At 49.9% G+C, this 12,851-nt stretch overlaps 3 protein-coding genes across 9 annotated transcripts in view; 2 read left to right on the top strand and 1 right to left on the bottom strand.

Moving 5' to 3' along the window:
• UNK (unk zinc finger) overlaps positions 1 to 4,556 on the bottom strand; it is a 46,043-nt gene extending 41,487 nt beyond the window's left edge. For 5 of the 6 annotated variants that reach the window (XM_051797802.1, XM_051797804.1, XM_051797805.1 and 2 more), the window contains exon 1: positions 3,546 to 3,734. In XM_051797802.1, coding sequence (XP_051653762.1) covers positions 3,546 to 3,643 — 98 coding nt within the window. In that variant the 5' untranslated portion in view covers positions 3,644 to 3,734. Of the gene's footprint in view, positions 1 to 3,545; positions 3,735 to 4,413 lie in introns of those variants that run through there. The other variant, XM_051797807.1, reaches the window with a different exon arrangement.
• A 7-nt stretch (positions 4,557 to 4,563) lies between these two features.
• On the top strand, positions 4,564 to 11,826 carry LOC127475747 (uncharacterized). Of its 2 annotated transcripts, XM_051797849.1 has the most exons (3): positions 4,564 to 6,487; positions 8,400 to 8,482; positions 9,065 to 11,826. In XM_051797849.1, the coding sequence occupies exon 3, from the start codon at positions 9,087 to 9,089 to the stop codon at positions 10,164 to 10,166; it is 1,080 nt and encodes a 359-aa protein (XP_051653809.1). In that variant the 5' UTR covers positions 4,564 to 6,487; positions 8,400 to 8,482; positions 9,065 to 9,086; the 3' UTR covers positions 10,167 to 11,826. The 2 variants fall into 2 exon arrangements, with proteins under 2 accessions (XP_051653809.1, XP_051653810.1); XM_051797850.1 differs by lacking the exon at positions 8,400 to 8,482.
• Positions 6,502 to 8,393, top strand: LOC127475751 (uncharacterized). The gene is made up of 2 exons (XM_051797856.1): positions 6,502 to 7,852; positions 7,947 to 8,393. Exon 1 carries the CDS (start codon positions 6,685 to 6,687, stop codon positions 7,588 to 7,590), a length of 906 nt encoding a protein of 301 aa, XP_051653816.1. The 5' UTR covers positions 6,502 to 6,684; the 3' UTR covers positions 7,591 to 7,852; positions 7,947 to 8,393.
• Positions 11,827 to 12,851: the final 1,025 nt, after the last annotated feature.

The raw sequence follows: 12,851 nt of genomic DNA, 5'->3' as shown, positions 1-12,851 counted from the left end.
TTTCAGGTGAATGCACAGTGAACAAAGGACTGCTCCACTTTCACTTATCTAAATTCTGCCAGATCAATAAACACCCAAGCAGTGGAAACAATCTTTACAATTCACAATTAAGGCATCCAGTCTGACTGAAACCAACAAGGCAGCAGCGAAGAATGAACAGACTGTACCAAAACAAAACTACACCAGAGCACCCCACATCTACAACTCCAGTGACTGATCACTTGCTTTCAGTTTCTTTGAACTCAGCCTCTCACCCACATTTGTAGACACACATTAAAGACAGAAGAAATAACGTGCCAGTCAGAGCTGAGAAACAGTGCAGAGCCAACCCTCAGCTGAGGTTTGACAGAGCCTACCCAAGCCAAATTCACCTCTCACCACCATCCAGGCCCTGCAGAGCACATCAAAGCCTCCAGGTACCCCAGGAACAAGTCTGTCTCACTCTGTGGTTCCCAGGAAGATGCTGGCCTCATCCTGCCACAAGAGCTGCAGGATCACAAGAAGTAGCCCCATGAACAGATGCCTAATCCAGCAACCCAGAGAGAACACAACAGCAGCCGTGGGGTGTTTCATTACTCACTCGGGTTCTCCACACGGAATACCAGATCCCCAGATGAGAAACAGGCCATCCATAATTAAATAGCAAAGTTTGGCATATACCAGGGACTTGTCTCCAGGAGTATCCAGCTGCACGCTACAACTGCCACCAAAGGACACAAATCATGGAAGTTCAGGCTCTTCTTCCGCTAACAAACACTGCCAAAGGTGTGAGAGAGCATCACCAGCTCTGTTTTTCCCCCACATTTCCCTTTGCTGCACATCCAAACAAATACAAAGGTTCCCTGACAGAAGAACTGCAGTCCAAAGTAACTAAAATCTCATGCAAGTAACACCAAGAGTTTAGAAATCTACACTAATAGAGAAACTGGAACATTTCCTCACGTATACAACCGAAAACTTTCCAAGAGATCCCCAGCACCAGATTGCCTGTCCCCAGGGAACAGCAAAGTATGCAGATAATTAAGCTTACTCGAGTTTACAACTTGTAACCTTCATGTCATTTTATGGAAACAAACTGTATTTAAGGAAAAGAAAAAAAAAAGGAAGAAAATATTTACATTTTGACAACATACAACTTGTTCACATGAACGACCACCAAATAAGTTCCCATATGTTATCAGAGGGAGGTTTACAGTATGATGTGACCCAGTGCAGAAATCCAAGACTTCCAAAGGATGGCTCGCATCCCGCTGTCAGCACTCGGCAGCCCCAAACCCATCCTTCACTTATGGTTATTCAGCTCCTCTGCAACTGTTTTCACTGAAGTATTTTTAGCATCCATCTGAAAAACACAAGTTTTGCCCCCTGGAAATAAGCTGATTTCACCACCAGCTTTGCTGCATGCTGTCCCATTTCCCTCCTCTGTCCCAGTCTCCTCCCATTTCTGGAACTCTTTCTTCCTCTATTTTTCCTAATCCTCGATATCCTTGTTTCCATGGTCATGCTTAGCCAGGTTATCACCTTCATCTTCCTCCACCCAGTGTGCTTACACTCTCTAACTCAGCTCCCTGTGTTCCCTCTCACTTTTGATCGATTCTTTCTCCATCACTGGCGTCACTCCACCTCTACAGCCAGCTCCTGTTCCCTCTTTTACCTCTACAGCAACATTCCCAGCAGACTTCTCCATGCCCATTTCTCCTATAAAGTTGTCAAACTTGCAGATCCCACCAGAAATAACATAACCTACGAGGCTGTGACTCGCCATCTCCCCAAGATCACAACAGGATCTTCACAATGGAGAAAAAACCCAGGAGCCCTCATTCTGCCATAGACCTGGTATTCCAAACGGCCTGAAGGAAAGGGATGGCAAACAGCCTGTGATCCCAGCACAAAGGTTGCACAGATCAGTGTCTACAAATTTCCTGAAGCTCTTTTTATTCCATACATCCCAGTGTGGACGCAGGGAAGAAGTCCATCACCAACTTTATGAAAATGGGAATTAAAAGTTAACAAAACACACGTCTCACTTTGGGTGGGGGCATCGACACAAGCCAGAGATACGGGTATTTGCAGGACAATTTTCAGACAACACCCTAAAATGATAAGGGCAAACAGCTCAACACATATATTTTGTTCACGAGGAACAGTCCCAAACTTTTCTTCTTTTAAGGGCAGGAACATCTGACCTGTTTCCATCCATACATGTCCATCGCCAGCCCATGTCACAAAGAAAACGCTCGCTCCCAATCTACCCCGTTATCCTTTTTGCACAAGGAGAAGGGAATATCATCACCACAACTTCCAACCCAAATGACTTATCACACACTGGCCAACTCCACACAGCTCCGAGGGGTCGTACACCCTCGGGACAACACAATGAAATGGTATCCTTTGGTCAGGGAAGACACATTCCAGAAATATGCCTTCACTGAGGGAATATCCCCCGGGATAGAGGTGACACACACACAGCGGGATCACGCCCGAGCGGTGCAAGGAGAGGTGGGAGCGGGGCAAACGCTCCTCGTGATTTCGGTGTAACACTTCCAGTGGGGATATTCCCCATGTGTGCAATTCCCAGACACCTGCCTTGAGAGGAACCCGCTCCAGCCCTCCCTCACCGACCGGGGACCTCCCATCACCTCACACCTCCCTACATAGGTGCCCAGGAGCCCCTGGGAGCCCTCAGAGGGTGGAGGATGGAGGTGACAGCCCTGGTGGCAGCTCACCAGGACCAAAACTGCCCAAACCACAGCACCATGTGAGGTGGCACAGGGGGAGAAGGACCCCCACCCTGGGAGGAGGTGACACTCGAGGGTCTGGGGGTGACAACTGAAGGTCCCCTCACACCCCAGGGGAGGGACTCCCACCCCAGACGGAGGTGTCACCCGAGGCCTGGGGTTGACAGCAGAGGCTCCAGGAGTCCTCTCACATCAGAGAGAGGGACCCCCATCCTCGGACACAGGTGACAGCTGAGGGTCTGGGGGTGACAGCTGAGGGTCTCACACCCCAGGGGAGGGACACCCACCCTCGGACAGAGGTGACAGCTGAGGGTCCGGGGGTGACAGCAGTGGGTGCGGGGGGTCCTCTCGCACCGGGAGGAGGGATCTGCACCCCCTCACAGGGGTGTCACCCGAGGCTCTGGGGGGTCCCATCACTCCCGGGCGGGGGTGACAGCTGAGGGTCCGGCGATCCCCTCACAGCCCAGGGGACGGGTCCCCACCCCCGCACAGGGGTGTCACCGGGGGGGTCCCCTCGCCCCCCAGGGGAGGCGCGGCCGCCCCGGTGCATCACGGGGGAGGTGTGTGAGGACGGCGGCGGGGGGGGGTTGTCGCTCATCCCCCGCCCCTCCCTCTCTCCCTCCCCCATCCTCCCCCCCCTCACGCCCCCCTCCCCTCCCCTCCCCCGGCCCGCGCCGGCCGTGGCCGGTTCCAGCCGGTGCCCCGCGCGCCCCCCCCCCCCCGCGCGCCCCCCGCGCGCGCCGCACGCTGACGTCAGGCGCGTGTTGGCGCGCGGGCGGCGGCGGGGCAGCTCCCGGCTCTACGTACGTGTAGTGCTGCGGCTTCTCGGGCTGCGCCTGCAGCGCGCTGGCGGCGCTCGCCGGCCCGGCCGCGGCGGGGCCACCCGCCACGGGGCCCTTGGACATTGCCTCCCCCGCCCCTCTCGCCGCCTTCCGCCGCCGCCGCCGCCGAGGAGACCTTTATTATTCACTCTGCGCGGTCCGCACGGAGGGCGCCGCGCGCAGGCGCCGCCGCCGCCATTGCCGCCCCGGCCGGGGCGCGCGGGGCGGGGTGGGACTTGTAGTCCCGCCGCGCGCGCGCCGCCCGCCGGCGCGGGGTGCGTCGGGCCGGTGGCTTCCGGCCGGCGGGACTACAACTCCCAGGGGCGCCCCGCGGCGGCGCGGCCCCCACGCTTCCTGCCGCGCGGGGCGAGGCGGGATTTGTAGTGCGAGGCGGGGCGGGGAGGCGGGGGTGGAGCGCTGGGGCGCCCCCCGGTGGTGGGGCGGGATCGGGGCCGGGAGGGACACCGGGACCCGAAATCCTGGGACAACACTGGCCCCCGGGGGCTGCAGCGAGCCCTGGGGGGACACCCAGCCCCTGGGACGGGACCGAACCCCGCGGGTAGCCCAGCCCGCCCGGCCCGGCCCCTGCAGGCAGCGGCGGAGGCAGCGCCGGGGGGCCGGAGAGGGGGTGGATCGGAGTTATTTGTGGCCGGCGGCCGCACTTCCTTCCTCCCCCCCCCCCCCCTTTCCTCTGCCTCAGGGGCCGAGCGTGGACGCGGGGAGGGTTATTTTAGTGTTGGCATCCTCTCGTCGTTCCTCCACGGCCCTCCCCGCCCACGGGACAACGCCGCGCAGGAAGCGCCTGGGAACAGCACTGCGAGGAGGAGGAGGAGGAAGGCCCAGCAAGAACCTACCTCGGAGCAGGTGACACCAGTGTCACCTGGCTGCTGGGTCGTGGCAGATCACGCCTGAGGCCCCCTGGGGGGAAAACCCCCACCCGAAGGAGCCGTGTCCAAGGAATCGGCCGAAATTCCCGTGTGGAGCAGCGCTTCCCCCGCCAATTAACTTCTCCCCCAGGAGAGGAAATGATACGGGTTTCTTTTAATAGGACTTTGATCTCTTGGGCTCCACACAGGACCGCTTCTGGCACCGGGATCTCCAGCGCTGTGGGAAAGGGCACACGGGATTTATCGGGCAAACACCTCTTTTTGTGCCAGCACACGCAGGGTGGACACGTTAATAATAAACTTTGAGGCCTCTGCGGCTGTTTGGGGAGGGAAATCACCTTTTTTAATTCTTAATTACTCTGATTCAGCATCTGCTGCGGGCAGGCTTGTGCTGTGTGGTTTAGTAGCTCATTCCCAGGCATTCGCAGGAATTAAGTCACAGGATACCAGTACCTTGTTATTCATCCAACCACCCTCCATGGGAGGCTGGAGCACTGTGATGACACAGCTCCTGGTCAAGCAGGACTTTTCCAAAGTCAATATGTGTGTATATCTCCACACACACCCGATCCAGAATCACTGTCAGCCACGAACCTGCAGGAAAACCCTTCAATTATCCAGGAATCACACTGAAAACACCACCAGCCTGCACTTTGTCCACAGGGATTTGGGAACCACAGGCTCCCAATCCCTGGTAGCTGATGTTTGCTCTACAATCTGGTGCTGACACCATTTCCTCTCCCAGTTCTCCCTCGTTCCACAGTTGGGACATGTGCTCGTTTGCTCTCCTCAGCTTTGCTGTTCACACCTGTCCCTCAGCCTGTTCCATCCCAGAGGACACACAGCTTTTCTCCAGGCTTCAGGAGGGCAAAAAAATCTAAAATATCTCCAAAATGAGGAGTTTAAGCAGCCATTGCTCTGAAAACATGGAAAAGGAAACATCTCAGGAGTAACAAACATTCCACCCGGCCTCCTGGCATTAGTGACAGTGCAGGGAGCTCTTAAAGGGAACAAATTAAACATATTAAGAGCTGTCACCGTCAGAACCGGTTCCTAAATTTCTTCTTCCTAAGCGTGAAACAACCCAGATGAAAGGGAAATCCTCCACTTTTCATTTTCCAAACCAACGCAGCGAGTGTTTACCCGCAGCCTCCCAATCCATTCTGTGGGTACGCAGCTTTTTGTGTCTTGATAAATAATTAACCTTTTCCCTTTATGAGAGAGAAAATTACCCTGGAAAATAAAGACAGGAGGAGATGGGTGGGAGACGACAGCCTGGGCTCACGTGGTGGTCCTGTCGCACCATATTGGTGTGTTTGCCCGAGCGACCGAGCGGGTGGAGGAGCAGGACACGCTCCCAACACATTCCTGTGATAGACTACACTGGGTGGTATTGTTTATCAAACAGGATGTGTAGCTTAACTGCTAAGCTAAGCTGAAGCAAGTGCTAAACCACAAAGAGCTGTGCTAATGCTTAAGCGAGATATACCTTAAGATTGTTAAATGTTCCAAGAAATGCATAGACAACCCATATAAGGAGGACAAAAGCCACAAGAGCCAAAGGGCAGAAAGAGGAAGACGTCTTACTTCAGCCTCAACGACCACCGGGAGGCAGAAAAGACCCCTTAACAACAGCCCAGGCATGCGCAGAGTACAATTGCCACATCACGGAAAGCGGAACTAGAAGGATATAAAAAAGACTGTCTTAGCGTGATATTGCGGCAGTTGGTGGAGCGGTGACTCCCCTGTCGCCCAGCACTGCCCTTTGCTCATATTCTCTTGCTGTAATTAATAAATTCTAATTGGTTTATTGATCCGTTGTGGTCCAATTTATAACAAATTGTTGCCGAAACCCAGGATCAGGAACGGTGGGCTGCGGCTCTTCGGGGAGGCGCCCCGCGCTTGTTCGCGGCCCCGTGTGAGACCGGCAGTTCACTGCAACCTGACCGACGAACCTAAATTGGGAATATTGAGCAAAGGAAGAACCGGTCAAATCCCGTAATATTTTGTGCACAAAAGTCCGGACGAAGACGCGGGACGCGTGAGTATATCGCGATTTGGTTCGCGGGGATTACCGTTCGGGCGGGATTGGGTTTCCTGGAATATAACAAATGAGAGGCTCAACACACTGAGCCAATCGAGTGCGGACCCTTTAGTACTGCGGTTCCCAACTCCCGCGAGGGATTGGGCCAGGATTAAGGGGAACAAGTGTGTGTGTGATTGCAGATATTCCAGAAGATGGGTGCGAAGGGCAGCAAGCCTTCGACTCCCATGGGACGGGTACCCTCAGTACCTCAGAATACCCCTCTAGGTTATATCTTAGACAATTGGAAACACTTCCAAGGAACAGCACAGAAAGATAAGAGAAAAATGATAATATATTGTACTAAGATATGTGGAGGGAAGAAAATCTTACCCGATGTCGTCTGGCCGGTCTATGGGTCAGAAGAAGACTGGGTAAGGCAACAGTTAAATCTTTGGGTTAATAATAAAAAGCTCCTTAACTCAGAGGAAAGCCAATATGCGGAAGGGCCCAAGAGTAGGAACTCAAAGCAGGACCCCCTGGGAGAAAGACAGTCTGTACTAGGCAGCTGCGGCTTTCAGGGTAGAAGGAATCGTACTAGGGACACATCTATCGCAGAAAAAGAGGAACCTCTGAATGAGGTTAAAAATAGTAAAAAAGAGGAACCTCAGAAAGAGATTGGAAATAGTTCTCTGGAGAAAAGAAGATTAGTAAAAAGCGGCTTTGAGGCTAGGTCGCTGGGGATTCCCCCTGATAGTCCCTTGGGAAAACTCCTAAAAAACTGGAGTTGTTATTCCAGCACTTATAGAAGACCAAGGGAGAAAATGGTTTACTATTGTATTGAAGTGTGGGGAGGTAGAAAAATAGGAGATAACACCTACTGGCCCATGTACGGTACTTTTGAGAATTGGGTCTGTGAACTTTTAAATTGGTATGTTAGCGATAAAAGACCCTTTTGCCCAGAGGAGAGTTTTTATGCCCTTATATGGTTAGAAGCCAGTGAAAATACCCACCTGTTCCCTTTAAGGGAAAGAAGGAGGCAAATGGACTCTGTTAAAGATTCAGTCATGGAGCTCCCCTCCACCTTATCCATCAGATGCAGAACCAGATTCTCCCCCTAGACGAAGAACCAAAAGTCAAAGAGGGACCACCCGAATGTATCCTTTAAGAGAAGTACCCATGGAGGGAGCCCAAGCTACCATAGGGTATATATCAGTACCCCTGAATTCTGCAGATTAGACAGAGTTCAAAAGGATTCGAGATGAAGAAGTCTTGAAAGTGGAATAAGACAGTCAAAGGGCTCTATATTTTAGGGGACCGTAGTCATCCTGAGCCCTTGATAAAATTAAAATTAAGTCTCCATAAATAGGAGTCCACCTTTCAGTCGATACAGGGACTGAAAAGTCAACAATTAGACAAATCCCTGATGGCTATAATTGTATAAAAATGTAAAATTTGAAACTGAGAATAAATTTAGTCAAGAACTAAAACTTACCCCTTAACCATTGAACAACAAATAAACCCAAATGTTTGGAATTCTACCTAAAAGATGCCTTCTGGGCATGTCCCCTAGAAGAACAAAGTAGAAATTATTTTACCTTTGAGTGGGAAGACATTCCCTACCTCAAGGGCTACAGCAAACCAAGTCCATTAAGGAACTAATAGAAACTTTGGGTATAAAATGAGAATACCACACCTCCTGGCATCCCAAAAGCTTGGGAAAAGTAAAAAAAAAAAAATGAATAAAGAACTAAACACAATCCTTACTTAGGACCTTAATGCTGCTATATTTAATGCTGCTATATTTAATGTTGCTCTATTTAATGCTGCTCTATAATATACTGTCATTTAGACAAAGATGATGCTCATACCAAAAAAGCTGGTATGTTGCTCATTAAATAGATATACTGTGAGTGCCTATATTTAACAGGACTGTGAAAATGTAGAAACAGCAATCCAAACTGCATGGACACATGCATTGACGGACTAGTGAATCCCCCACGCTGGAAAATGGTCAGCACTCCTGGAGACACCAAACTAGTCTCGAGAAGATAAGTTATGATAGACATTGAGCAATTTCTTTGCTGCCTTACCTTTTGGAATTAAATGTCTACTAGCATTTATTGTGGCATTCATTCTATTTTTACTTGTATATTATTTATGGAAGATCACGAAGTGGGGCAAAGGAATCTGTTAAAATATGTTGGTTCTAACATAACATATAGGAGACAAGTAGATCCAGAATACATTGATAACCGAGATATAAGAGTGAGGTGTAATACACCAGGTTGTAAATGTTATCCATTTGTTTGTTTCAAGTGTAAAAAGTGCCAAGAGAAATGGTGGAAGCACTGTAGATTCGGATATCCTCCTAGGGGAGTTTGTGATCAGTGCTATATATCAGAACGGAACTTTACTCTTTGGGCACTAAATAAATTAGAAGAAAGAGGAGTTCCAAGAGAATCTCGTACGTGGTGGAGGTATTTCATATTTGGATTTAATCCTCAGAATTATTGTTTTCACCTGAACGAACCAGCCCCCTTTGTAGTAGACATAATAAAAGTTCAGTGCCGATGGGATATCCGTGCCTTGCAGTGTGACGGGCGTATAGTAAAAAATGCCTTGTGGTCCACCTACACGGCACGTCTTATTAAGAAAAAAGAGCGTATTCCCTCTTGGGACCCCTGCTGCCGAGAAGATGGAACACCCTGTGTCTCGAAACAATCGAGTGGACAGGCGAGGCAGAGGAGGAAACCCCGGAAGGAGGAAGAGCCTAAGCTGTGGGACACGCAAGCTGCGATGGCCGAACTCCCCCAGGACTGGTGAAGGAAAAGGAGCTGGTAACATCCAAATTAATAACAAAGTCGGAATTAATAAAAGCCGAAAATTTTCTCTAGGCACTATTTACATAATCGTAATCCCCATTGTACTATTGACAATACCAACATACGCAGGAAATCCACGTGAACCTGTGATGTGGAAAATTGTTAATTTGCAGGATTCAAAAGTCATACAAAATCGTACTACGTCAGGGGGTAGTTGGAACTTTACAGTACATTTACATTCCTTAGTCCCCATTGAAGCTGGAGGTTGTTATGGAAAAACCTGTTCACACGTGGCTAAGAGACAAGCTCAATGCAAAGCATTTTACATTTGTCCAGCCTCAAATCCGGGCAAAGGTTATTGCAATTACCCGGGACATTTTTATTGTGGTTATTGGGGCTGTGAGACAATTGCATCTGACTGGGACACACCTGGAGATAAATATATAAGTGTAGTTTGGGGACCCCCTGGTTGTGTTAAACCAAGACATGGTTATGATGGGGTAGTACAAGGGTCTTGTAACAGTCCGATTTGTTGGAGAGTCGAGATAAAAGTCAAACAACCAGAAAGTGATGAATGGCTACTGGGAAGAATATGGGGAATTAGGTTCTGGGAACCTGGATCAGATAGGGGAAGCTTTTTTAAAATCATTAAAGAAAGAGTCCCTTACGACCCTCTCCCAGTAGGACCGAATCCGATTTTAAATCCTTGGGTACCCCAAAAAGTTATTCTAACCCTTTTCCCCAAAAAACACAACCCTTTGACTGCTGCTAAACCCCTTATACCTGATGCTACTAAACCTACTCCCAATGCTGCTAAATCTTTTACTGAACCCTCTATATCCGAGCTGTCAGAACCTAAAGACCCCTTATGAGATTTGATGCAAACTTCTTACCAAGCTCTTAACAAGAGTAAACCAAACCTTACATTAGATTGCTGGCTATGTTATAATGTCAGGCCGCCTTATTTTGAGGCAATAGGAAAACCTAATAAGGTCCGATGGTCAAATGGATCAAATCCTCTAGAATGCAAATGGGAGGAGCAAAGAAATCATACTCAGGGGATAACAATACAAATGGTGACAGGTAAAGGCAGATGTATCGAAACTATCCCTGTTGAGTACCAATCCCTATGTAATGAAACTATCTCTAAATGGGCCATAGGACAACATAGAAATAAAAGTGATAAATGGGTAATACCATCAGGAGGAGCAAAATGGGTATGCTCAGACATAGGAGTAACTCCATGCTGATCTCTTAATGTCTTTAATGAAAGTGTATTTTGTATCCAAGTAATTATCATACCTAGGATCATGTATCACACCTCAGAAGAAGTATTTCGACATTTTGAAGGAGAATTTCCCAGACAGGTCAGAGAACCCGTCACCGCGGTAACTATAGCAGGTTTGTTGCTTGCAGGAGCGGGAGTAGGAACTGGAATAGCCTCTTTGGTAAAGGCAAAGGAAATACAAGACTTACAGTTGGCTGTCGATGAAGATTTGGCAAGAATAGAACAATCCATACAAAACTTAGCTACGTCTGTCAAGTCATTATCAGAAGTGGTTCTACAGAATAGAAGGGGACTAGATCTATTATTCCTAAAAGAAGGGGGATTATGTGTAGCCCTTAAAGAAGAATGCTGTTCCTATGCTGACCATACAGGAGTAGTACAAGACGCTATGGCAGAGTTAAGGAAGCGGTTAGAACAAAGAAAGAGAGATAGAGAAACCAATCGATCGTGGTATGAGAACTGGTTTAATGTTTCACCATGGCTAACCACTCTACTCTCAACCCTAGCAGGACCAGTAATCATGATCATACTGGGACTAATGTTTGGACCATGCATTTTAAAATATATTTTACGCTTTATTAAAGAACGCTTTGAAATTGCAAAATTATTAATGCTTACTTCGAGATACAGTATTGTAGCCACTGATGAGCCTGATGATGAGCGTGAAATAACGCATTGTGTTTGTGATAATAGTTGTAATCATAGTAAAAGAAAATTTGCTTACTCTCAAAGGGAACAAGAAAGTAATGTTTGATAAACAAATAATCATGAAAAAGAAAAAGGGGGGATTGTGATAGACTACGCTGGGTGGTATTGCTTATCAAACAGGATGTGTAGCTTAACTGCTAAGCTAAGTTGAAGCAAGTGCTAAACTACAAAGAGCTGTGCTAATGCTTAAGCGAGATATATCTTAAGATTGTTAAATGTTCCAAGAAATGCAAGGACAACCCATATAAGGAGGACAAAAGCCACAAGAGCCAAAGGGCAGAAAGAGGAAGACGTCTTACTTCAGCCTCAACGACCACCGGGAGGCAGAAAAGACCCCCTAGCAACATCCCAGGCATGTGCAGAGTACAATTGCCACATCACGGAAAGCGGAACTAGAAGGATATAAAAAGAGACTGTCTTAGTATGATATTGTGGCAGTTGGTGGAGCGGTGACTCCCCTGTCGCCCAGCGCTGCACTTTGCTCATATTCTGCTTGCTGTAACCAAACAATTAATAAATTCTAATTGGTATTTTGATCCCTTGTGATCGTAATTTATAACAATTCCCAACACGTTTTCCCAGCAATCCCAGCTCTGCCCACCACGCCAGCGCTGACCCCAGAGCCCGAGGATGCAAAACCCGGGTGATTCCAGCTGTGCTCCAGTTTGGGAAGCTCACAGACACCTTTGGGAGCGTCTGTTTGTGTTCCGTGTATGTTCTCTACGTGCTACGACTGCAGGGCATTTGGGACCTGTTCTTCCTGATCCTGGAACCCTTCCCGTGGGGGGCAGGGACCTGCCTCCAGAGCCTCTACAAATACAGCAAAATAGTGATATAAATCAAGGTGGAACTTAAGGCAGCAATTTGCCCCAAAAGACAATTATTTTTTTCACCGAATTGCTATTTATCTTAGGGAGATAAATGCTAAGATGGTACCAACAGGGAACATGGATTCTGATTTCCTACTTGCAAGGAAACTTAGTGATTTGCATTAGGGATGGGGGCGACCCCCAGAGTCAGTGGGATTTAGGGAACTGAAGCTCAGAGAGGCCCAGCCCCAATCCCCACACGTTCCTTTCCCAGGGCCAGGGGTCAGGCTCTGACTCTGGAGGGGGGGGGGTCACAGCCCAGCAATGCTGAACCCAAGTCCCGTGACAACCCTTCCCTGGCTGCTGGAATGACAAACCCAGGCTAGAAACACCGGAGGCGCCGCCAGACCCCCGTCCCCTGCCAGGGGCTTCCCACCGACACCCCCGAGCGCGGGGGTCGAGCGGCCGCACCACCGGCGGCTCCCGGGGGAGCGCGGGCGGAGGCGGGGAGGACCCCGCGGCCACTCGCAGCCCCCGCCGGGCGGCTCCGCAGTTCCGGCCGCGGGGAGGGCGGTTGGCGGCGGGGTCGGCCGGGCCCGGCCGGGGGTTGCCCGGAGGATCCCGCGGCGCGGCCGCCGCTCGCCCCGCTCCAATTGACTTCCCATTGTGGAGCTTCGCAACAAAGGGTAGGATCCAAACCCTGCCCCGTTTCGGCCAATCAGCGCGCAGAGCGACCGCCCGCCGCCGATTGG

The sequence above is a fragment of the Manacus candei genome, unplaced genomic scaffold (genome assembly GCF_025592945.1).
Source record: "Manacus candei isolate 608988 ecotype Guabito, Panama unplaced genomic scaffold, ASM2559294v1 h1tg000047l, whole genome shotgun sequence".
Taxonomy (NCBI): domain Eukaryota; kingdom Metazoa; phylum Chordata; class Aves; order Passeriformes; family Pipridae; genus Manacus; species Manacus candei.
Note: the sequence above shows the minus strand (reverse complement) of the source record. Positions and strands in the feature narration are given on the sequence as shown.